The 25,669-nt window shown below is 38.5% G+C and overlaps 1 protein-coding gene across 1 annotated transcript in view; it reads left to right on the top strand.

Moving 5' to 3' along the window:
* The window catches only part of c3a.5 (complement C3a, tandem duplicate 5), a 31,341-nt gene extending 8,373 nt beyond the window's left edge, over window positions 1-22,968 (top strand). Inside the window, exons 11-41 of the mRNA XM_081361137.1 lie at window positions 437-583; window positions 662-865; window positions 2,290-2,481; window positions 2,561-2,713; window positions 2,785-2,914; window positions 3,003-3,074; window positions 3,656-3,853; window positions 4,293-4,407; window positions 10,947-11,038; window positions 11,118-11,257; window positions 12,059-12,271; window positions 12,396-12,459; window positions 12,552-12,638; window positions 12,832-13,035; window positions 13,129-13,204; window positions 13,447-13,606; window positions 13,837-13,932; window positions 15,556-15,703; window positions 16,050-16,213; window positions 17,565-17,720; window positions 17,890-17,949; window positions 18,024-18,114; window positions 18,206-18,254; window positions 18,839-18,929; window positions 19,140-19,229; window positions 19,389-19,494; window positions 21,520-21,609; window positions 21,735-21,815; window positions 22,008-22,091; window positions 22,302-22,437; window positions 22,611-22,968. Of these exons, the coding sequence (XP_081217263.1) occupies window positions 437-583; window positions 662-865; window positions 2,290-2,481; window positions 2,561-2,713; window positions 2,785-2,914; window positions 3,003-3,074; window positions 3,656-3,853; window positions 4,293-4,407; window positions 10,947-11,038; window positions 11,118-11,257; window positions 12,059-12,271; window positions 12,396-12,459; window positions 12,552-12,638; window positions 12,832-13,035; window positions 13,129-13,204; window positions 13,447-13,606; window positions 13,837-13,932; window positions 15,556-15,703; window positions 16,050-16,213; window positions 17,565-17,720; window positions 17,890-17,949; window positions 18,024-18,114; window positions 18,206-18,254; window positions 18,839-18,929; window positions 19,140-19,229; window positions 19,389-19,494; window positions 21,520-21,609; window positions 21,735-21,815; window positions 22,008-22,091; window positions 22,302-22,437; window positions 22,611-22,752 (3,831 nt within the window). The 3' untranslated portion in view covers window positions 22,753-22,968. The remainder of the gene's footprint in view (window positions 1-436; window positions 584-661; window positions 866-2,289; window positions 2,482-2,560; window positions 2,714-2,784; window positions 2,915-3,002; window positions 3,075-3,655; window positions 3,854-4,292; window positions 4,408-10,946; window positions 11,039-11,117; window positions 11,258-12,058; window positions 12,272-12,395; window positions 12,460-12,551; window positions 12,639-12,831; window positions 13,036-13,128; window positions 13,205-13,446; window positions 13,607-13,836; window positions 13,933-15,555; window positions 15,704-16,049; window positions 16,214-17,564; window positions 17,721-17,889; window positions 17,950-18,023; window positions 18,115-18,205; window positions 18,255-18,838; window positions 18,930-19,139; window positions 19,230-19,388; window positions 19,495-21,519; window positions 21,610-21,734; window positions 21,816-22,007; window positions 22,092-22,301; window positions 22,438-22,610) is intronic.
* Window positions 22,969-25,669: the final 2,701 nt, after the last annotated feature.

Below are 25,669 nucleotides of genomic sequence, written 5' to 3'. Positions count from 1 at the left end.
CCCAAACCTCTCGTCCCCCAACTTCACCCCTGTCTGATCTCCACTCTCTCCTTTTATCCTCCTCTAAATGGCAACGTGTCTCATTGTCCACAGCTGGCGGCGATTTTGGCTGATTACCCCATTAACAGAGATTTTGTGCTTGCCCGGAACAAAGCCAGTGTTCTGTTGTTTTAGGTCCGGCGGGAGGCAAATCTCGGCGGACATTAGTTCCGCCTTTGGGGAAAAATTTAAGTTTTCGTCACCCCGTGACAGATGACTCTGCTTGTTAACATCAGGTGTCTTCAATAATGGTCAATCATCACTCAATGAATCACTTAATTATCTCATTAACTTTAACACTCTTGAGTCTGGAGCCAAATAAACTCCCAGAAGAGTTCATTTAACACTGGAGTTTTTGCTGTGTATTGTTTAATGTTTCTTTTTATTTCTTATTAAGGTTTATGTAACAAATCCTGACCAGACGCCTGCTCAAAATGTGGAAGTGGAAGTCAATCCTGGAGCGGTCAGAGGCAGAACTAGAGAAAATGGCATTGCAAAGATTACCATTAATACTCAGGGAGGATCTTCCACACTGCAGATCACTGTAAGATTTGAGCATGAGTGAAAAATCTTATTGATTTTTGAAATTTTGCAAACCTGTAAAATAATTGTTTATTTCCAGGCAAAGACCAAAGATCCACAATTAAACAACGACCAGCAGGCAGTGAAGACGATGACGGCTCTGCCCTACATTCCCAAAGGCGGCTCCAACAACTACCTGCACATCGGCATTGATGCTGCAGAGCTTCAGATCGGTGATCAAATTAAAGTCAATTTGAATCTGGGAAACAGCCCGGGAGTGACAAAACAGGATTTCACCTATATGGTGAGGATCACATGATGCAATTGGTGCTCAGACACTACTTTGTATGTCTTAGATGTTTGATATCAGTTAAATATTTTACATCCATTTAGACATGAGTTATGCAAATTATATTCATACATGTGCATGCTTTGCAAAAAAAAAAAAAAAAAAAATTAAAACCTACATCCATGCTGGAGTGTAAGCGACTTAGCAGTGACACTATTTAATACAATTTACAACTTTTTGTGGAATAGGCTAAATATTTAGTTGAATAACACGTTAAAACCGTTTATCACAGTTTTATTAATTTATAAATTAAGTTAAATACACTAACAAGATAAAACTGAACTTAAAAGTTAACTTTAAAGTAAATTTAGCTTAGTCATATTTAATGTGGCCATTAATTGTCTTTGAGCCTGGCAAATGCCACTGATTTTTCAAATAAATTATCACATCACCCAGCTAAGAGACTTTTGTTACAAGAACGTTCTCCAAATATTCAGTGTTGGTTCTGGGAACGTGAAAAATGTCCAGTTTTCTTGACGCTAGAGGAATGTGTTTTAAAAGGTATAATGTTCCTCAAACCGTTCTTTCAACTTAATTTTGATTTTAAATTCAACATTATAGTTGAAATTTAATTCAACAGAATGTTATTTAAAGGTTAGTGTGATGTTCCTGAAACATTTTTTCAATCATCTTTCGAAAGAGTAGTAAGAACACAAACTACAACTTTATTCAGTCACAGCCTTAGATGAACTGAAGATAAAAGACATTAACTCTCTGAAGATCTGATTAAACAACTCCACAAACAGCATTACCAGCTTCACTTATTAACCAGACTGACTTTATTTCTGACAGACGTCTACAGAAGCTCTTATTGAGAATTAACAGAGGTTTAGATGTTGATGTCTTATTGAAAATGTTTCATTTAAGGTCAGCATCATGGAGATCAGTGAAGCTGGTAATGCTGTTTGTGGAGTTGTTTAATCAGATCTTGAGAGAGTTAATGTCTTTTATCTTCAGTTCATCTAAGGCTGTGTCTGAATAAAGTTGTAGTTTGTGTTCTTATTACTCTTTCGAAAGATGATTGAAAGAATGTTTCAGGAACATCACACTAACCTTTAAATAACATTCTAGTAACATTAAGGAGACTGGACATTTTTATGTTCTTGGAATGTTAGAAATCAATGTTCCTATAATGTTGAATTTTAAATCAAAATTAAGTTGAAAGAACGTTTGAGCATTATACCTTTTAAAACACGTTCCTCTAACGTCAAGAAAACTGGACATTTTTCACATTCCCAGAACCAACACTGAATATTTGGAGAACGTTCTTATAACAAAAGTCTGTTAGCTGAGCAGATGTTTATGATGTGTATATTTAATTATGTCTGTTAATCTATTAATGTAATATATGCTGGCTGTATTTATCTTTATTCCCACAGATCTTAAGTAAAGGTCAGATTGTTCAAGCAGACAGATTTAAGAGGAGCGGACAAGCTCTAGTGACTCTGTCTCTACCTGTAACCAAAGACATGGTGCCATCCTTCCGCTTTGTGGCTTATTACCATGTGGGCTCGTCTGAGGTGGTGTCTGATTCAGTCTGGGTCGACGTGAAGGACACGTGCATGGGAACGGTGGGTAAACCATGATCAAGAAAAGTTCTCCCACTACCATCAAAATTTCTAAGTATCTCTTTACTGTTTTTAATCCCAGCTCAAAGTTGAGGTAAAGGACCAGGCGCAATTTGGCCCAGGAGATCAGCTCAGCCTGAAAATAACTGGAGACCCTGGAGCTAAAGTTGGGCTGGTAGCTGTAGATAAGGGTGTTTATGTCCTTAATGACAAGAACAGACTCACTCAGACTAAGGTAAGTAACCTCATGTACAATAACCTTTGTAGTTTCAGACTTAAAATTACGTAGTCTCTTACCTGCTTTAGATCTGGGACTTCATAGAGAAGCATGACACCGGCTGCACAGCAGGAAGTGGAAGGGACAGTATGGGGGTTTTCAGTGATGCAGGTCTGATGTTTGAGTCCAGCACTGCAGGAGGAACCGACACCAGAACAAGTATTGATTCATTCGTTTTGTTGGAATTGAACTGTTTTGTTTTCTTTTGTGCTCTACATTTCTAAAGAAATATTTAATGTTCTTGTAGATAACGAGTGCCCTGCTCCATCTAAGAGAAAACGGCGAGCCGAGAGTCTTCTGCAGGTCACCACTACTTTGGGTAAAGAATCTTTTTATTAGGGCTGAACAATTCATTGAAATAAAACCAAGGTTATGATAAGGCTGCAATTTAATTAAATAAATGTGCGCGTTTCAGAGTGAAGTGTGTCACTGTGTTATTTTACACGCAAGCAGCTCCGCCAGTGTTTGAACGTTGGAAAATGAAGAAATTAAGAGTCATAAATATTAGTATTACAATTTTACAGTTGCAAAGTAAAATATTATTATTGTTATTATTATTAAATATGTTTTCTTAAAATACACCATTGGTTGTATTTAACAGTGAAATATTACAAAAGTAATAGTTTTTATTTAGTTTCTTTTGTCATTTTTATTTAGTCATATCAACATTTTGGCCAAATTGTGCAGCCCTACAAACAAGAACAGCAAACCTGGATTTTTTTAAGTTTGCATTTTAAATCACAGTTGCAATTCTTATCAGAAAAATCGCAATTAGATGTCCCCAAAAATCGTGCATGTTGAAGGTGGACATGTTTTATTGAAGATAAGTTCATGCAGTTTTTCTCCTTCTGCCCTCACTGTCTGCTCTTCATCTCTTCTACACTAACATTGTTTTCTCAGGTGGTAAATACTCTGGCGAACTGAAGAAGTGCTGCGTGGACGGCATGCAAAAGAGTACACTCGGCTACTCGTGTGAACGGCGAGCCAAATACATCTTAGATGTAGAGGAATGTGTCCAGGCCTTCCTGCACTGCTGCAACGTGATCGAAGACCACAGAAGGACGTACGACAGCGAGGATGAGAAGTTTCTGGCCCGCAGTGAGATTTGTGCCTCATTTGCAAATGCATTTCACAGCTCTCAATCGTGCAGTGATTTCAGCAGGAGAATTATTCACCTGATTAACTCTCAAATGCTTCTTTCTAGCTTTTTTTGTCCTAAATTTCATTCAGACATATTATAATATGTAGAAACAGTTGTAAAGTTTGAGTCCATGTGGGGTTACTTATAGCTGTTAATTATTGTTTAACTTTAGTATCCTCTGCTTCTTCGTGTTTTTGTGGTAACGGATACTTTTTTTTAGAGGTTCCGGAAAAAACAACAACATTGCATTATGAAGCATTATGAATGTCTTTACTGTACATTTTTTAATCAATTTAATGTGTTCTGGCTGAGTAAACACTTCAGAAAAAAAAAAGAAAAAAAATATTACTGGCCCTAAAACTTTTAATGGTAGTGTACACTAGTTTGTTTGCTCAGGTGAGGAAGATGATATTGATGATGAACCAGAAGACGTGTTTGTACGTACACAGTTCCCTGAAACCTGGCTCTGGGAGGAGATCAATCTACCTCCATGTCCTCCAAAACAGTCGTGGTGAGTGAAAGATTATATAATTAAATAAATTTGACTTTACTTAAAAACATTTTGTGAGAACCGCAATGCTGTTCTTTAAAAAAAAAAAAAAACGTCTCGGTTACATATGTACACTGAGGTGGCTCCGGCCTATGTAGGGACGAGGCAACACTGGTCCATAGGAGGGGAATGGCGCAGCAAGCCAACACTTTGAGCGGGGTCTTCGGTATTTACTGGTTATAGGAAGCTAGTACACGGGAGGCTACCGGCTCGACATGAAGGCTATAAAACCTAGCGAAAGTATTAGGTGTCTTTCAACCTGCAGCTCTACAGATACCTGTCAGCGAGGCACCTTGTGACAGCACCCAGGAAGAAACTACACTCCGAGCAGAGTGGGCTCGCAACCTAAGGGGGGCATGGTGCGTCTTGGGTTTGGTACGCCAAGACGATGGCATCCACTATGACTATCCAGTGGGCCAACCTCTGCTTGGAGAGAGCCTTTCCCTTTTGCTGGCCTCCGTAACAGACGAAGACCTGGTCTGAGGTCCTGAGACTTTGCGTTCTGTCCACGTACAGGCGCAGTGCAAGAATGGGACAGAGAAAAGCCAGGGCTGGGTCTGCCTCCTCAAAGGGCAGTGCTTGCAGGTTCACTACCTGGTCCCGGGAGTGGTAGAAACCTTGGGCACATATCCGGGCCGGGATCACCTCCGTCTGCTTCTGGGCGGCAGAGAACTGCTGGGCAAAGTCCTCTACCGCGCTGCCGGAAAAGCCGGCCTGGGAAATGGAAGAGTCCAGGAACCGATACTTGTCGGTCTCCCTCATGTCCGCCAGGTTCAGGCAGAGATGGCGCTTCTGGACCATAAGTGTGGACATCGCCTGGTAGGCATGTGCCGGTATCACATTTTCATGCTGCGATTAATTGAGTGAGCTTTTATCACGGTATACGGTATTATCACGATATTTTAATATTTTAATTTTAATTTAATTGGGGGGGGGGGGGGGTAAAAATAAAATAAAATAAAACTTGGCTCACAAGGTGTAATTGTGATTGTCAAAACATTTGGTAACTAAACTGAATTTTATTAAGTTTAGTGACAACATGTTACAATGATTACATGATACTATGACTGGTAGGCTACTGTTTGTATTGCTTAACACAAATTTAACGATTTCAATTCAATACTTGGAATTTGATTTAAATCTTGATTCAGTATTGACTAATTTTGGATAAATATTAGGAAGGCTACAGTAGATAGCCCACATGTTATTTTTTTCTCATGAAAAAAAAATATCTCACATAATGCTATGTAACCATGTAAAGCCCTATCAGCTGGTATTATTAAAGGTTACAAATAACTAATTAAATCAAATATAATGTGGTTTTTATTATAATAACAATTATGTACTGACACAAATAAAAATAAATATGTAAAAAAGTGCAGTGCACATATTCAGCAAAATACTCCTTTATCTATTTGTTTTAGTCATCTAGCATGCTGCTGGTCATTAAATGGTTTAAATGTAACGTTCTGTGACACAATTGTTCTCCTGTTTCATATCAAAAGTAACCTGCTCTGTCTTGTTTGACGGTCTTCGTGTCCTCTTTGCTCCGCGATTTTTCTCTGCGTGAGGAAACGGATGTGTGGCGTGAGCGTGTGAAGAGTCTCGCGCTGAATGCGTCGAGTTGGCAGCTCTGCTTTTAGAAGCGGGATTGATCCGGATAGATCGGCGGCGGCCATAGAGGCGGCGGCGTGTGAGGACTGTTTACATTAGACTAGAAGTGCGCACCGGCCGCATGCTTATACACGTGGCGATTGTTTACATCAGAGTGCGCACGTGTTTCGCGCAGCATACGCAGTGTTTGTTTAAGCGGTTGATGGAAAATAAGCTATAATGCGCGTTCTAAAAATCTAAATTCTGATCTATTATTTTTCACGGTATTTTGAAGTGCCCGCGATAACAATATCGTGCATATTTATTACCGCGATTTATCGCATTACCGAATACCGGCACATGCCTATCGCCTGGCCAACTGAACATGCAGCAACCTTCGTCACCCTCCGGGCGAGGTCAGTTGTCATACGAAGCTCAGTCATGAGCTCACGGTCAGGTCTACCCTTGTGCATGTCCTTGAGTGCTTTGGCCTGATGGACCTGCAGCACCGCCATGGCATGCGAGGAGGAAGTGGCCTGTCCACAGGCTCTGTAAGCCTTGCCCGTGAGAACAGACGAGAACTTACAGGCCTTGGATGGGAGAAACCAAATTACCCCTCCAGGATGTAGCGGTCACCGGACACAGCTGCATCACAACAGACCGGAGGAATATCCACGTAACCTTTGGCTGAACCACCGTCAAGGGTAGTGAGGGGCGAGGAGGTACCAGCTCTGTTTCTGGCAGAAAAAGGTGAAGTCCACAACCTGGTAACCTCCTCATGCACTCCTGGAAAGAAAGGCACTGGGCGGCGCGCCGAGAACCAGCACACCCCGCCCGAGATACCAATCGTCCAGCCTCAAGGGTTTGGGACACGGTAGTTCCACCAGAAGGAGGCAGCGCAGCCGAGTCTTCATCTCAAGCTGGCACAGTGAAGCACTTTCTTTGCTATTAAAGTGTAAGTTGCAGGTTAACCACCACAGCCAATTAATGTGTAAATTAAAGTGCTCTATATGTATATATTTAATTATTTCTGTCTTAAAATGCGTTAAAATAAAATTTATTGGGGTTTCTTCAAAGGTAGCGTGTTTTTTCAGTTACTGGGTGATGACGTCACAAGAGGAACTCGCAACCCATACTCTGCTAGATTCCTACTGTATTATGGCTATTTGGAGAACGACTGAGGATGTGGGAAACCATCAAATTCTTTATGGACCACAGCCCTACAATTTTTAACTGGTCAGGCATGAGAGAGGGGACCCATGGCACTCAAAGAGTTATTAATGCTTGGTGTGAGGAGAATTAGTGGAGGGTTGGCCAGGTGTCCTGGTGAGTAACGTTAGCTACTTTAGAGCTAGTCAAGCCTGGTGCAAACTTAACCCGGATAATATAAGGGAACAAGCAAGTCTTTTCAAAATATTGCCGTCATGTAGAATAGCAAGGAGGGACAACGACTGAACTGAATACATTATTTACTTACTGTAAGTCAGTCCAAATCAGAGCTGTAAGGTTAGAGATGCACACACTGCACAGGCATCAATCGCTAGTCTCATCGACGCCTCAAATGTCATGTAATACCCTTCCTCAATCCACGCGTTATCAATTTCTCACGATTTAATTAGCGATGTTTATTGTCAGAAAAGAAAAAGAGAGATCGATGTCCCCATCACTGTGTTTGTGTGGGCTATCAGCAGTGGAGAGTATGTGCTACCGTGAGGTGAACGCGTTTTATTTAGTGGAACAGCTCGACCTGAGACCGCCTGACCTGACGTGCCTGAACCCGTTTGTTTTGCGAATTAGCTTATTCTCATTTCAGGCAGGATCACGGTACCCTTGAAGTCAGCACACACGAGTATGTTTACAATGGAGTTATTTTATCCATAATTTTTTTTATCAAATAAAACATACAACCAACTTTTCTGAAGTTATGCAAGGCTCTATAGCTGCTAGCGTACGGTAACTACTAGTGAGTTCCTCATATGACGTCACGCCCCATCTAGTGGAAGGGAGCGGGAGCAGTTAAAACCACTGTTAAAAGTGCCAACTTTTCATATTATATCAGCATTTTGGTATAAAAAACAATGGTGGGCCGTTCTTATCTTTGTTTAATAAACACATTGCATTATCTTCGTGAAAAATTTAACCTGCAACTTACACTTTAAAAAACAGCGATCTCCTAGAAGACGCCCTCCGAACCAACAGTGCTGTGAAAACAGCAGTTTTAGTGCTGTGAGCTTGTGCCACTGTTGCACGAGCTGTCATAACAAAACTGGAGAGGCTTCTTCCTGAAGAACACTTGACACACTCGTTGACTGTTAGTACTCTCAGAGACTGCATACAGAAAGGTCTGTTAGGCTCCGAAGCGAAAGACAACAGGTGCTTGCATTTACTTCCTATGCAGGCTCGTTCTGTTGCACTTGAAGATGATTAGGGCTCTCTGACGTGATCCCGGTACGTCGAACGTGATGCGGCGCGCGGCACTTGTCAGTCACATGGTCTTTGTATGGGAAAGCGCCGGCGGGACTGTTTGCGGCGACTACCGGGAGAGAGAGAAGACGCTAGTTGTGAGTTGGAGGGGAAAAAAAGAAAAAGATGGAATTGGTTTCAAAGCCAAACGCGACAGCGAGCCCGATCTCATGAAAATGCGTATCTATACCACGAATGTTATTTCTCGTGCCATTTAAACGGCAAAAATAGTTTTTGCGTGCATATGAATATGATACGCACTTTATGGCGTGTAATACGCATGCACTCCTCACCCCTAATCCTAACCAAGTATTTTCAGTGCGTAGCATAGGCCTATACATGCAATAAAGTGCATCTCCGTCTTCCCGACAGTACACAATCACTCGGGCGTTTAGTCGACAAAGTAACAGGAGGACAGTGCAAAATGGTGTGATATGGCCTGTTGAGGCTTTTGTTTGTTTGTTTGTTTACAAAGGTCCTAACTGGCAGTTTTGCCTGTTATGGAATGTATCACTATTTATGTCTGAGCCTAATGTTTAATATTTTTTTGAAGTGGAATTTTGTTTAGATCCATTTATTGTTTTTGGTATTTATTCAAGTGAATTTTTTTGTTAACAGACACAGAGTCCATTGCTTTTATTGTTTTTGGTTGTTTTGTTCATTTTTTTGTGGATATTTAAAATGTTTTCCGTTTTCAATGTTTAATATTCTTTAGAAATAAGTTTATAGATCTTTGAAATGGTGTACCTGCATTATTATGTCATTATCATTATATTAGATGAAAATGGTCTCAGAGCGACAATATTATCGTTTATCGCAATAATTTCTTGGACAATTTCAGGGTTTCCCCAGGTTTGATCACCCCAAATTTAAGACTTTAAGACCTTTTTTAAGACCACTTTAATGAAAATTAAGACCTACATCGCACCCATTATGCAGTCGTAAAACACCAGATCAAATCCCAATAATGACTATTACTAACAAATGTTTTAATTAAAAATACATTTATTATTATTATAAAAAAAAAAAACCTCATTCAACAATACACTGCAAAGTGATATTTTTGGTAAATATCAAACATTCATAACAATAAGTAAAGTCTTAGTAAAGTTTGCAAATGATAGTAATAGCCATATATTGTAAAACAAATGCACTGAAAAATAAAGGAAACTTTCATAATTAGTTTTGTACTAATTTCTATACTTGAAAGAGAATATTTAAATACTTCACATTAACGATGTGATTGGGCTAGCCCAGTGTCAATCAAGAAAAGAACCAATGGGCTGATCTACATGTTTCATGGGGTGTCAGAAAAAAAACTAATGCAGACTTTTTTTTGACCAATGCATTACACACTAATTACGCACTAACCCAGCGACGCCAATTAAGCAAAACGAATGGGCCGCCGATGTACGAGTTTTATGGGCCGTTAAGACAAAAAAAAAAAAAAAAAGTATGAGATGTATCGGCCCAAAAAGCTTGTCGGCCCACCGGGAATCTCCCGGTAGTCCCAATGGCATTAGCCTACATGCCTGGACGTCACACAAAACAAAATCCTACCTGTAGCCTTTCACCATCCACTTATTTAGCTGCTGTCGCATCAATTGACATGCCATCTCCTTTCCCCTCTTTCTTTTTCTATTTTTAGCCCCCAACAGCTATTTTGCGTTATCCATCTTTTTCGACGACAACTCACTAACGTTTCTCGTTCCTGCTCGCACGGCGCCCGCGCCCGTTCGCGATATTATCCCGCCCTCTTCTATGTGAAAATAATGACATTGGCAACATCGCTGTCTGTATCTGACAGGACGGTTAGCATTGTAAGCTAACTTACCTCAGGCTTGCTTTCCGATGTGTGGTTCTTTGTTCGGCAGTGTGTCCAGTTGTTACACCAGACTCGCGCGGTGTAAAAGACTTTGAAAACAATTACTCTGCCCTACTCTGACTCGGATTGGCTGTCAGGTTTCGGCATTAGGAATGATGATTGGTAACTGCGAAGTTTATGGTAACTATAGAGATATAACGGGTAAATTTTGGCCACGACCACGATTTAAGACCTTCGTTAAAAAAAATAAGACTTGGACAACGGAATTTAAGACTTTTTAAGGCCTTAATTTAGGAACATGACATTTAAGACCTTTTTAAGACTTTTAAGACCCCGCGGCTACCCTGAATTTATCGTCCAGAAAAATTTGTTATCGTGACAGGCCTACGCATGAGCTAGATATCAACAACCATGTAAACTGAAATGAGACCGAGCGATAAACAAAGGAAACTAAGGGCTTAAAACAATTAACTGGAACAGAAACAGGTGTGTAACTACTCAGAAACCATGGAAACTAACAAGCAAAGGGAATAACCAAATCAGAACACAATGAAGCAAACATGATAGTCTATAGATGTTGAAAAGATATGACCATAAGACAGTCTTCATTTGTACCTAGCGATGAAACATCTGCCTTAAGAACTGGTATATTCCTGAAAGACTCCATCACAACCTGGCAGATCACAGCCATCAGCCTGTCCAAGACCCTCGGTAAAAAGTACAGCTCTTGTTCATTTGTTATTCTATTTATCATTTGCTGTTTTTTGACACTCACTCATTTTCAATGCAGGAATATGTGTGGCAAATCCTTATGAGATCACCGTTAAGAAGGATTTTTTTATTGAACTGAGGATGCCTTATTCAGCAGTGCGGAATGAACAACTGGAAATAAAGGCTATTGTTCACAATTACAGCAATCAGATGCTTAAAGTATGTGCAGTTTACTGATCACATTGTTTTCACTCATTAAAGCCTACTGTACATATTTGATACACAAATTTCTAAGGCCTTTAAATGATCAAAACTTTGCTGAAAATCTTGTTGCACGCAATCTACTACATGCCTTCTGTCGTCTGATTGATAGATTAATCTTTTTTTTAGCAAGTAAAAGGGCCTTATATAATTGAACAAACGTCCACCGTCAGTTCGTGATTCATGTGTCTTTTTGCTGTGAAATCTGCACTGATTTTTATCAAGTAAATTATATATTTTTTTATTAAAGAATAACTAAGTAAGAATAACTTTAATATTGTTCAAGATAAACACTGGACTGAGGAAACTTAAGTTTACTTTGTAATCCATACATAACTCTTTTTGTTAAAATGTGAGTATCGAATATGATCATAAGGCTTTTGAGGAATGTTTATTTGTTCATCTCTCAATCATTGCTGTACTACATTATACTCTGTTTTAAAACTGTAACAGAGCTTTGATCATAAACCTAAAGCATTTAAACCTAAGCATGAGTGACGACTGATATTTATATGCATTTTATGCAAGTAGCCTGCTACACTGTTATAAATATTTTGTTTATTTACATCACAAGCTTTTACATTACAATCAGAATTTCATCTTTTTATCAATATAAATATTAGCATCTGCTACGAATAACATATTTTTGATCAGTTTGGGTGTCTTAATAAATTGAGGTGTTTGTCTGACTATTGTTTATTTGTCAGGCTTTATAAGGTTAAATTGTACGGCTGAAGATCCCGTTTTTTCTCATACCAGCCGGTGCATATAAAATTCAAGACATCGGACGATATTTGCAGCAGTGCCAGAAAAAAACAAAACAAAAACAAGATTACAGTTGCCGTTGACCGCATGTCCTCCGTAGCTGTTCCTCTCATCATCATCCCCATGGATGTCCGTGACCAATGGATCGAAGCTGAAGCATACAGCTCCAATCGCAATGACGCAATTAGAAAGAATCTTAAAGTGGTGGTGAGTCTGCCATGCCAACATTTAGAGCAAGGATCTTCTGGCTTCTGCAGGAATCACTTTATTACTTTATTTGAAGATTTCCAATGTGTCCACCAAATTGCATTCGCGTCCTATTTTCTTTCAGTCTGAAGGTGTGCTAACCGAAGTGGAAGAGCGCGTTGTGGAGATCAACCCCTCCGAGCACCCAGGTGCAGGTTCTTTAGAAACACATGCTGGATATGCAATGAAAATTATGGTTGAAATCCTCTTAAAACACCCTATTCCCTCTTGATCTGAACAGGCGGCGTCCAGGTCGTGTCGATGAGGAGTGACATCCCAAGCCGAAAGGTTCCCAACACACCTGCTTCCACACTGATCACAGTGATAGGTGAAAATCTCATTGCAATTTCATTCTTCTGAGGTTTATATGGACCTGTGAAATCCATTTTATTTTTTCCATTTAAATCTTTCTGGATTTCTTTCTTCTGCTGAACTTAAATATTTTAAACAACTAGATCTTCATGCGTGCCGATATGACATTCAAAAGCCAAATCACAGCCATTTACCTTCCATGCTCGCAGGTGAAGAGATAACGCGCACAGTCGAGCAGGCCATCAGTGGAGACTTTATGGGTAAGCTCATTGTCCAGCCCAGTGGATCTGGAGAGCAGACCATGATCTTTATGACTCTGCCTCTCATTGCCACTCATTATCTGGACAGCACGAAACAGTGGGAGACTGTTGGCATGGACCGCCGTAATGAAGCCATTAAACATATCAAAACAGGTCAGCCTCAACATTAATGTGCTCTCAATTGTTAAATTGAGTTAAAGTGCTAAGCACATGCCACTATGTCATGCATTTTTTGTTCTTGTGAAGGTTATCAGCTGGAGTTGACCTTCCGTAAATCTGATGGGTCCTATGCTGCCTGGATACACAGACCAAGTAGCACATGGTGAAATAATGCTACTAAATTACTTTGAAAATAACAGTTTTCAGCACGGATGAAACAACTTCTATTTCAGCTGTAAAGCAGCTCTAAGAGGACAATAGTGTTATTGTTTATATCACTTCAGTTCAGTGTTGATTTAGTTCAGCTCAATAACTGTAAACGTTGCAACACTTATCAATTATGAAAAAATATTGAGATAACAATTGCGTTTCTTGTAGTATACTTAATCTTGTGTCCATTTACAGGTTGACGGCATATGTGGCAAAAGTGTTTGCAATGGCCAACGATCTAGTTGTCATAGAGGAAAATGTGATCTGCAGCGCCTTCAAGTGGCTGGCCACAACCAAACAGCTTCCAGACGGCACGTTTAAAGAAGACGCCCCTGTGTATTACAGCGAGATGGTTGTAAGTTAAATGTATGAACTTCAAAAATCAAGTACAACAATTGGAGCCCATAAATTTACTCCTAAACACCAGTACTGAAGAACTAACAAGTACAATGTGAGAAAGTCTGCCAAACTGTGGGCTGGTTCTAGCTGCGTGTAGCACCTACAGCTCTGCACTTCAGAAGGATCCAAACATTCTTATTATATCATTATAAAACATATTATTATTTGAGTGTATGTTCATTCCAGGGTAACGTACGGGGGAAAGATGCTGATGCCTCTCTAACTGCATTCGTCCTAATTGCCATGCAAGAGGGCAGTAAGATCTGTCCTGGATCTGTTCAGGTAAGTGTGATTCCTAGAAACAAACAGCACTACAATATGTCACATCAGTCTCACTGAGTGAGATTAGCACTAGGTGCTTTCACAGTAGCACTTTTGGTGCACACACGGGTTCTGTGGACATCAAGAGTTTGGTTCATTTAGAGGACGTGAGAACTGTTTTCTAGGGGTGGAACAGATCGCAGTTGATCCGTGATCCGCACGGATCAGGTCCCACGGTTCGGCACGCATGTGATTCGTGGATCAACTGCTAAATTTAACCATCATAGAGTGAAAGTTTATAATTTGGACGTGTTTTGTCTGGGGGTGCGGACTGATGGGGCAGTGAACTCGAGGTCAGTCCTAGAGATCCTCCTGTCCGATTTTAGGGAAAAATCTGGTCCATCGAAGACGTCCAATGGAATTCTTAGGCCAACCGAATAAACACCACAGACACAGTGTAAAGCCCTATTCGGACGGGACTAGTTTCACAGGGGGACGTTAGAGAAATATCTGTTTCACAGACGTACTTTGAGATTTTAATCCTGTCCGAATCTGCCATGTCTGTCTTTTACTCACACGACATTCCAGAGCAAATTACCTACTGTTTTTCGTCAAACTCGGCGGTCCTCAGAGAAATCTAATCCCGTCCGAATGCGAATGTCTGTGATTACCGGACATTTTTTTTCCAAAACGCTTTTTCTTATGTGTTTTGGTCAACGTGAACTGCCATACAATCTCTCACTATCGCGCCGGTATTCAAGTTTCTGCTTTTTGCGCACCGATAATGGATGTAAATGTGTTTGGTAGCCTACACTGCGAAGAAAAAATTAAATAAAAAATGAAATCAACAAGAAGAGCCAAATCACGTAAACTGTTAAGACTGGCTACTGTAATATCAGTTTCAGGTAAGATTACTTTCATTTCTGCACTTAATTACATAACGTGTAAATTATATTTAACGTGTAAGTTAAAACTTTTTATTCCAGTGGGTTTATTATAAGAACCCAGTTCTATAAAATCATGATGATAAATCTGTTTAGTTTTTTTTTATACTACAATTTTTATAAAAGGTTTACAAAACACTAAATACGTTAGGACGTTTTACTTTATATTTCAAAGTGCTTAATTTTAAAAGTACTTAATTTCAAATGACCATACGCAATCCACGCATTCTGAACACGTGATCTTCTGCAATGCCCACATGTAAAACAGACACTCCTACCTCGGTAATAAACACGGAGATGTTAGTCCCGTCCGAATCCGTACATGAAATCACAGACGTAGGTTGATAAGAATTGTAACTCAAACGTCGTTTGGAAAACTAGTCCCGTCCGAATAGGGCTTATGAGTAAAACTACATGCAAAAGATACACCAGTGTTTTGCCGGATTAGAAGTTTATTCTGTGTATCATCTTTTTACTACTTTAATTCATTTTATAACTGTATCATTTTACTCTAATTCATTTTATAACTGTATTATGTATCTCTTTGAATTCCTTTTATAACTGTTTTAATTTCCCTTGCTTTTATTGTATGCTTATTTTCTATGCAAAGCACTTTGAATTGCCATAGTGTATGAAACGTGCTATATAAATAAACTTGCCTTGCCTTGAGTCTCACTAAGTCTCTCTCTCCATACTTCAGAGCAGTGTAAACAGAGCTGTTAATTACCTGATGCTGAGAGTTCACAGTCTGACCAGCACTTATGCTGTTGCTGTGACTTCTTACGCTTTGGCCAATGCTGGAAAACTCAATAAAGACATCCTGATGAGTCATTCCACCCAAAGCAAAGGTCAGTAACGTTACAGTCTGCCAAAAAAACTTCTCCATGGCAAAGTATTTTTTTTTTTTAATGTATGTTCTTCAAGATAGTTATACCAGGGTTATTATAGTGATATACAATTTATAAAAAAGACAAAAAAAAATTCTGAAACTTTCTCTTTTTTTTTTCTTTGAAAATGTGTATTTAAAATGAATTTTGATATTACTTTTATTGTAATTTACATGATTGTTCAAATAAATAATGTGAGTTGTGTGTGTCAATTGTTTCCCAACAATTCCTAAACTTTTATAACTATCACTCTTGTATAAAAGAGTGTATTGTGACACACATTATTATCAAAAATCTATTTGTTTAGATGGCATATTTTGGCAAGTTCCTGGGCAGCACTATCACTCTCTCGAGGCCACAGGTTATGCAGTTCTTGCCCTGGTGATGGCAAAGGATTTTGAGCGAGCCGGACGGGCAGTGCGTTGGCTGGGAAAGCAACAAACCCTTTATGGAGGCTATGGCACCACACAGGTAATTCATCAAATGACAAACGAATGAATGCTCTAGTTTACAATTTACATTGTCCTCCTCATTTTGTTTCATGTGTCTGGATTTGTTCACCCCTAGGAGTTATTCAACTTAAAGGAATAATGCATATTGCATTTTATCGATATACCCAAAAAACTACGTACACGTGAGGACATTTTTACCCAGACTGAGAAATTCTCCAGAAGTTTTCAATGTCTGAACGAGTGTGAATTGCGAGACTTCAATCGGAATGATTTCCTTCTGATGAAACAAAAAGTGTCCATGTAAACGTAGCTAATGTGGACATATTTTTAATTTTAATGTTAAAAGTTTAGCAGTGGGTAAAGTAATGGGAGTTGAAAACTACAACATAGAGCAGCACGATTCTGGATAAATTGAGAATCACGATTTCTTTGTTTCAAACTGAGATCACGATTGTCCCACGATTCTGAACAGACAACTAAACAAAATAACATGTAATTTACTAGAGTTTCTGAGAAAATGTTAATTGCTGCAGTCTATTTAAAACGTTTAATTCATTTTAATTAATTGTTTATAAAAAATCAGTTTGAATGAATGATTCAATGACTCTCTTATAAATACTTCACTTATTTCATTCCTGGACGAATCTGCATTTTTGAACTAATCTTTTAAATGAATGATTCAATGACAAATCCTTTTTTTTAACAATCACTTGTCACCACCTACTGGTGTAACGATGTAATTGATCATTTTGACTCCTAAAATCTTATCGTGGACAAGAAACATGTCAGACTACACATTGCTTTCCGACCAGTCATCTTGTGCCGTCTCACACGCTCACATTCACTTGCACACATACACACGCACTCACTCACGCTCTCTCTCTCTCTCACACACACACACTGTCGCTGACTCACTCACTCGCGCACGCACACACACTCTCTCACTAACTCACTTGCTCACACACACACACACACACACTCACTCTCACTAACTCACTTGCTCTCACACACACACACACACACACACACACACACACACACACACACACACACACACACACACTTACTCACTCGTAGTGGAGGACAGAAAAAAAGTTACACAAACATTTTTATCGTGATGTCGTGAAGCATCGCAGACGCGACGTTAGTTGTCGCCCACTACACGAGATGAAACGACCGAATCTTGCGTACCGACGCCCGTTGTCGTTTACAAATCCCCACGACACCCTATGTCAAACGGATCGTGCCAAAATCGTGTAATCTGAACCAGGCATTAATGTAGTGCTATGTATTATTATGTTAATTGGCCATGTCTTTTAACTTGATACTCCCCCAAAAAAAATATCTTGTCCAATTACCCGTTTGTTTAGGCAACGATCATGGTGTTCCAGGCTGTGGCTGAGTACCGCATTCAGGTTAAGAAGAAAGACATTAATTTGGACCTGGAGCTCGTTGTGCAGGAGAGATCTGAAAAAAAGATTTTTGCTATGAGATCGTCCAACATGAATCGTCAGCGCACAGACAAGGTCTGGAAATATGACTGTATGAACCAGAGTTTGTGGTCTTAAAACAGCACTCAGTTAGCAACTTTAAATCTCTGATTAAATCTAGTCTGATTCACATGTTTATGTGTTAACTGATTCACCTAAAAGTGTGTTGTCTTTATTTGTCTACCTTATGGACTGAATTTCACAGTTTGACATTACGAAGAGCTTCAACATCACCGCTCAAGGGACTGGGTTGGCCATGCTCTCTGTGAGTGTTCACGAACGCATTAATGCAATATTTATTGTTGTTCTGTGTTAAAAGCTCATGTACTTTCCTCGCAGGTCTTTTCTGTGTATTATGCTTTGCCTGAAGAGAAAGACAGCGACTGTAAAGTGTTTGATCTAAGTGTGCAAATGGAAAAACAGCTTGACGGTAGGATTCATCGTGAGAACGTGGCATGACTAATTTGAACTGCTGTGTTGTAAGATAAAGTTGGATTATGATGTTATCTTTCTATACGTAGTGTCCTATGATACAGCCACTGAAAGTTATCTACTCACCATTGAATACATGTGAGTATTCAACTATTCTAACGGTAACACTTTAATATGGGGAATACATATTCACTTTTAACTATGACTTTTGCCTCAATAAACTCCTAATTTACTGCATATTAATAGTCTGTAAGGTAGTTGTTAAGTTTAAGTATTGGTTAGGATTAAGAGCTGTAGAATATAGTTGTGCGTAATAAAGTATTAAGATGCACTTTATAAGTACTAATAAACAGCTAATATCCTAGTAATATGCATGCTAATGAGCAACTAGTTAATAATAAGAATTGGACCCTTAAATAAAGTGTTACATTCTAACTTTAAACAAGATTAACAGGTGCCATTTCATTTGTCTTCTTCTTTTCTGAAATGTATGGAAAGACCAGAAATAAAACGTCTAGATGATTTCGATATTTATCTAACCTTGTAATACTTTCAGCAAAAGGGGCGAAGCAAAGTTAAATGATGATTAACATGTGATCATTTTGCACAAGAAGCAGCTGTGATGCATGATGGTAAATTGCAAAAGCAGCAAATAGAAAGTGACACTGATGGGTAGTGCCAATGTCACCAATGTGTCTGCCTCACGTGTGCCTCCTTTGCAGTTTCAAGGACCCGTTAAGAAGCTCAACCATGTCTATTCTGGACATTGGCCTGCTGACAGGGTTTAAAGTGGATGAACGTGATCTCTCAAAGGTAAATAAATAATGTCAATAATTGTGAAAGTTTACTGTAAAATCGTAAACTCTGAATATTTACGAGTCCAGCATATTGAATTCTTCCATGGTAATATTGTTACAAGTGCTATCAAATTTATATAATGGACATTTTATACTTGAACTTTGATATCACACCTGTTGTTGTTGTTGTTGTTGTTGTTGTTTTTCCTCATGATTTTTTCACCAGTTATCTACTGGTAAGGATAAGTACATTCAGAGCTTTGAGTTGAACAAGGAGCTTTCAGAGCGAGGATCTCTTATCATCTACATAGATACGGTACAATCAATGCCACTATTCCCATATATTGTTTCATTTCTCTTTTTGTGATTGCAACTGATTTCTTTCTCATTTGCAGTGAGCAATTTGGTAAATTGCTGTTTTGCATAGTGAAAGCTCTAATAATTCATTTTAGTTTTTTACTTAATGTAATTTTAGATTTCTAATAAAGAAAAAGAAAGGATTGTTTTCAGAATTCACAAGATCACTGAAGTGGGAATGCTGCAGCCCGCCGGAGTCACTGTGTACGAGTACAACGCCCCAGGTACATTAGTCGCACACATGTAGCGTACCAACAAGCATCTGTGTCAGGGGGACTAGAAAAGAAAAGCATCTAACTAGGGTTGTGACGAGATCATGTGCTACGAGATCTCGCGATATTAAAACGTGACGATATTTCTCGTTCTGTGACAGAACTGAAGTGACATTCATAGGTAGCATTTATTGTCAAGTCACCTGCAAAATACCGGAAATAGTGCATTTCATGGACGAGAAACCATGAACCGCATATTATTAGACTGTTTTCTAAGGCTGTACAATATATTAAGACCATTTAAAAATCATAATAAAGCATAGTGCTTTTGTGAAATCTCAAACGCTGCAATTCAATTAAATATACACACACAGTTAAGACCGTCTCTGCTTGTTTGCAATGTAAGGATAAATAAAAGACTGGTTGTTTAAATAAGCAGCATTTTTCTTTACTTAAGAAATACTATATAAAGCCGAATTTTTTGTGTATTTGAGGAGCGGAGAAGAGTTTCTAATGCTGCCTTTACATGCTATCGAAAATTTTCTACTTCCCAAGTCATGTTTATGAGCTCATCGCATTCAAATTTTGACTTGAGTGGGTGTTCATGTCCAATTGGAAACTAGTATTTACGATAATTCCGATGGCATGTGAAGGCAGTATTAGTCTATTATTTGTTGTAGAGTAATAGCCAATAGTACCTTAAATAGTCTGTGCGAAGCACTTCATCTTTATAACATGAGATTTTGGCCAAATCACAGAAAAAACTGTATTCCCACATAGCTACTTTAAACTATATAACCTGAAGTTGATGAAAACGTAATGCGATGCACTTACTGCCGTTCTATTGACGGAAAAACATGTATGTTCGACATTCACTGGTCAAAAACCTTGTAACTTCACTTGAGCTTGATTTTGGTAAAATGTTATGAATATAACACATGCAAGTGTCAGAGCACATTTAAAACAACAAAATCAACTTTGACAACGCAGCGTTTAATTATTTTTAAAAAATACAGTGTTTTCTCCATCTCCTGAAAAGTAATGGTTTTGGACATACAAGCAGGGTCCGAAATTAACACCCGCCAAGCGCCAAATGCGGGTAGATTTTCCGTTTGGCGAGTATATCTCAAAAGGCTATCCGCCACAGTGGCGGGTGAATGTTCATACCAAAATAATAAAATTGTCAGCGCGCACGCACTCTTCTGCCTCCGAGCAGAGAGAGAGAGAGAGAGAGCGCGCGCGAGTGAATGAGCCCCGGCCGCGTGCGCGCACTCACTATTCAGAGCGGACAAGCGTCAAGCTTTCCTGTACTTTTTGACAGAGCTTCTTTGCAGCTCAAGTCGGCGGTGGTGTGTACGTACAGTTAACGCTCTATCTGTTGACGGCGCTGAGGAAAAAGGATATGTGAAGCTGCCGCCACTGGAAGAAGCGGTCGCCCCAAAAAAGCCGTGCAGAGCGTCTTCAGCACTCGCGGATCGTGCATACTCCGCCGCTGGCCAGGCTGCTTCTGCTTTAAGTTACATTTTGGCCGTTCTTTTCTCGATAAAATTAGTTTTCTCATAGCGTTTGCAACGCAATACTCGTTCCCTTATCTCTCATGGAACCGAGGTTACGTAAGTAACTTAACCGAGGACGTTCTGCCTTCCCTTCCACATGAGTCAGGAAACAAAACTGACAAAAAAAAATAATAATAATTATTTTACCCCAATGATAGTAATATTTCATATATTTTGATCAATATATATAGTTTTTTTATTTTTTTATTATACATTTCAAATTTTGCTCTGGACAATTTTTTACGTTTGTATTCAACATAATTTGCCTACCTTATAATCTCAATTAAAAGTACTTGAATGAATGTATATGTGACAAAAAAAAAGGCTGTTTATTATTTTGGCCGGTAAAAAATATGCTTGGCTGGTGGATTTTTTCATCTACCAGTCCCCGTGGCAGGTGAGCCAAAAAGTTAATTTCGGACCCTGCATACAAGGCTTCCGTCTGACAGCTTCAATGTCCTGCACTTTAATATGTTAACAGATAAGCGTTGTGTGAAGTTCTACCATCCTCAAAAGGAAGGCGGCGCACTGAACAGGCTCTGCAGCGAGAAGCTGTGCCAGTGTGCGGAAGGTACGTACACTTTTATTCATTAAATGCAAGATGAACATACAACATGCTTTAAAAATATAACTTCATGAAGTCTCCATGAGAAAGAAAGAAAGTAAATGTGATAAACGTATGAAATATCCTGACAGAGAACTGCAGTTTGCAAAAGAATAAACGCGTCGATGAGGCGGATCGTGAAAAAAAGGCCTGTGAACGTGAAGTGGAATACGGTAAACATCCAGAAATCTTATTGTAAATTAGCAATAGAGAATGTTTGAGTATGTCTTGTACAATAGCGTTCCTTCTCAGGACAGTTGTATCTCCTTCATAAAGTACCAGTACGGCCTACAGTCCTTGCCAGCTAATAAAACATTTTCAGAGCTGTTTTGTAGATGATCATGTAACACATTTTTGTCTTGTAGTTTATAAAACCAAGTTGTTGGACATGAGCTTCTCACTGTACGCAGACATCTATAACATGACAGTTGAACGAGTGCTGAAGGAAGGTATGGTTTGCCAGTTTCTTTCTTTTTTACTGTGTCAGTGAAAAACTGGACATAAAAGATGTCAGCTGTGTTTCATGACTTCTGATCATGGCAAGTCAGACAGTCTCCATCGAACTGGCTTTATCCTCAAAGATTTGTGTGTGTGTGTGTGTGTGTGTGTGTGTGTGTGTGTGTGTGTGTGTGTGTGTGTGTGTGTGTGTCTGTTTTCAGGCACTGATCCAGATGCGGAAAATAAAATTAGGTCGTTCTTGGCTCATCCTTATTGTAGAGACTTTCTGAAATTTGAAAAGGGCAAGACGTACCTGATCATGGGTCAAACCAAAACCCTTCCAAAGATTGGCGGAAAGTATGACATTTGGAAGATGATGTTCAATTTGGTTTATGTAGAGACTGATATTTCAATTTTGACACGTTTGACGATGATGCATTTGCATTTTGAATAGAAATAATATTATGGCTTATGTCTGGTGGATAAATGCTCCTAATGAAAAATGTTCTCACTCTTTTCAATCATCTCAGGTTGAGGTACCAATTGGGTGAAGACACCTGGATTGAATACTGGCCGACAGACAAGGAAGCCCAGATGGCAGAACATCGAGAAAAGTTTATCGGCATAACCTCGCTCGCCGACAAGCTCGTCCGATTTGGATGCTCCACATAAGCATTTCTATGAGCTGAAATTAATTTAAAATCAACTAAACAAGCTTTTAATTCTAGTATAATCCCAGATTTACAAGCATTTGCAGCCTTTTCATTCTTTTCTTTTTTTTTTAAGTTGCTTAATTGCTTAATGCTTAATTAAATTAGTTCAACATAATGTCTATCAAATGAAATGTAATCATTTATAGCATTTGTCAAATAAAATTTGCAAACATACAACAGACTTTATTCTTTATTCTTGGCTTCTACAGTATTGCAAATAGGTTCTGTACACATAAAACGAGGCATTGGAAAGTACATCAAGAGTTTATTTAAATAACACTTGCCTGACGGCTTATGCTACCGTCGAGGTCACTTCCGTGATTTGAGAAAAGAGCGTAAAGGTCCTGGCAGAAAGCGATGCATAAGAATGTAGTGTAACGACGCCCAGTTCCAGGAATGCACTATTTTGTTGGTGGTACCAGTTTGCAAAAATTATTAGTTAACACATAGTTGTCAACACTTCGGAAAAAATAATTTTTTTGGGATATATTTCTATGGAGCGTTAAATTCACTAGCTTTTCCCTTACACTTGTGAGTTTTGCAAAGGACTTTTACGGGCTTTTCCCAAATCACTGAAGTGACGTCGACGTCCGGGTTAGCGGTAGCATAAGCTGTCAGGCAAGTGTTATTTAAATAAACTCCTGATGTACTTACAAACTTTCCAATGCCTCGTTTTATGAGTACAGAGTCTATTTGTACTACTGTAGAAGTTTGGTACCATTCTGAGCATTATTAGTGGGGTAATTTATGAGATACAACCTTGGATCCATTTAAGCCATTAGGCTGATATCTCTAAATAAGCTTTAACTTTAATAATGTTCGACCAAGGGGAAAAAAAGCTTCTGGGGGGGTGTTTGGCTCGGGGTCATGGTGCAAAAGACCCTAGGTTGAAAGAAATTACACTCGTGAATGTTTATTTTAGTACAACAACACTTTAGTACACCAAAACCACACTACAAAATAATCGTGTAAAGCAGTAAATCAGATTATTCCTTGTGACATTAGAAAAAAAATGGATATGAGAACGTAACCTACAACTAAATTAACGTTATCTTACATCATTTCTAGAGGTCGACCGATAGTGGATTTTACCGATAACGATAGCTAGGTTGGGCCATACTTGCCGATAACCGATTAATCAACCGATAGTTTTTAAAATTGATACTGGATAAAAACAAATTGCACCTTGATCATTCATGTTAGTTTGATGGTTAACAAATGGTAAACAAACTATGGTTAACAAATAAAAACCTTAATTTAAAAATGTATTAGTACATGTTAATTAATTAACAAACAAACAATGAACAATCCTTATACAGCAGTTATTAACCTTAGTTAATGTTACATATGGAATTTTATTGTAAGTGTTAAAATTTCATATAAATCCAAACAGTCATGCTTAAAGATGGCCAACTTGAAATATCTACAACGCCAGAGCATTGAAATGACATAAATATTACATGTATAGTCTCACACTTTTGCTTCTATTTTATAAACACTTGATGATTATCTAATCAAAATAACAAAATATGTATTAAAGTGATGATGAAATAATAACCGAAATCGAATGCTTTTCTGATTTGTTTAGTTTCTGTCGGCTGTATGAACACATATCAGTTTGCTATCTTACGTCTCTAGCTTCAAATATGCAACGTCTCTGCATATTTAATGCATAAAAGTGACCAGCTGGATATAAACTAATGCAAATAGATGTTAACAATTGTGACATTAAACATTCGGGTCGGACTTAGTTTATTTTTGTCAGTGTTTTAACTAGGGCTGGGCGATAAAACGATAACGATATGTATCGCGATAGACACGTAATCAATATCAATAAAAAATGCGTTCGATAAAACGTTCGATAATTTTTTTTTTTTTTTTCGTTGGAACCAACCAGCAAAGCAAGTTTGATTGCATGAACAAAGGCACTCACTCTCTAGTAACTAGATAAAACAGAAAAAGTCAGCTCGCCTGACTTAAAGTCTGACCGTAGTCAGACCATGTCGTCTGCAGATTATGCAAGACCGTCGTCAGTTTCTCTGTTATTCGCGTGCTGATGTGTTCTAGCGTGTGCGTTTCTCAGCACGTACATGTGAAGCTCACATGCACTAAAAGCCTGTCTAAAAGCGCCTGAATACTAAGTTATCTTTCGAGTCTTATTTTGCTAATACTGTTATATACACACAAGGTTTACATAAACTAGTCGGATATGTCTAAAGTAAAAGCAAACTTGAGAAAATTGAGAGAAAATCTGTTTGTCAAATGCGTGTATAATAGACGCGTCGCGCGCAGCTCTTAAAGAGACAGTAATAGTAAACACGCTGCCGCTTGTCCTTAAAGGGATAGTTCACCCAAAAATAAAAATTATCTTATATTTTCTAATATTAATATTTTGAAGAATGTGGGTATCCAAACAGTAGCTGGTCCCCATTGACTTCCATAAAAATATACTATGGAAGTCACTGGGGTACATCAACTGTTGGTCATTCTTCCAAATAACTTTTATTTTCAACAGAAGAAAGAAACTTATTCGAGTTTAAAACAACGTGAGAGAGTAAATTATGAAAATTAGAATTTTTAGGAGAACTATCCCTTTAATGTTAATAAAACAACAAAATGTAAAGAGAAAATCACTCACTGCTCTTGACTAATAACTTTATTAATAGCTTTAATAAGTATCAATATATAATTTATAGAAAATAGAAAGAAATAGATTTATAGAATTTATAGAAAGAAATCGTAATATTATATTTTTGCCATATCGCCCACCCCTTTATAAAGCATTTCTTACGTATTCTTTAATTTTGCACCTTAATGTTAAGAGATAATTGTTAAGTGTTCATTGTGATTTTAGACTTTTGAGTTTTCCATGGTCG

This window comes from Scardinius erythrophthalmus (assembly GCF_964197995.2).
Source record: "Scardinius erythrophthalmus genome assembly, chromosome: 3".
Classification (NCBI taxonomy): domain Eukaryota; kingdom Metazoa; phylum Chordata; class Actinopteri; order Cypriniformes; family Leuciscidae; genus Scardinius; species Scardinius erythrophthalmus.
This window is presented reverse-complemented; position numbering and strand designations above follow the sequence as displayed.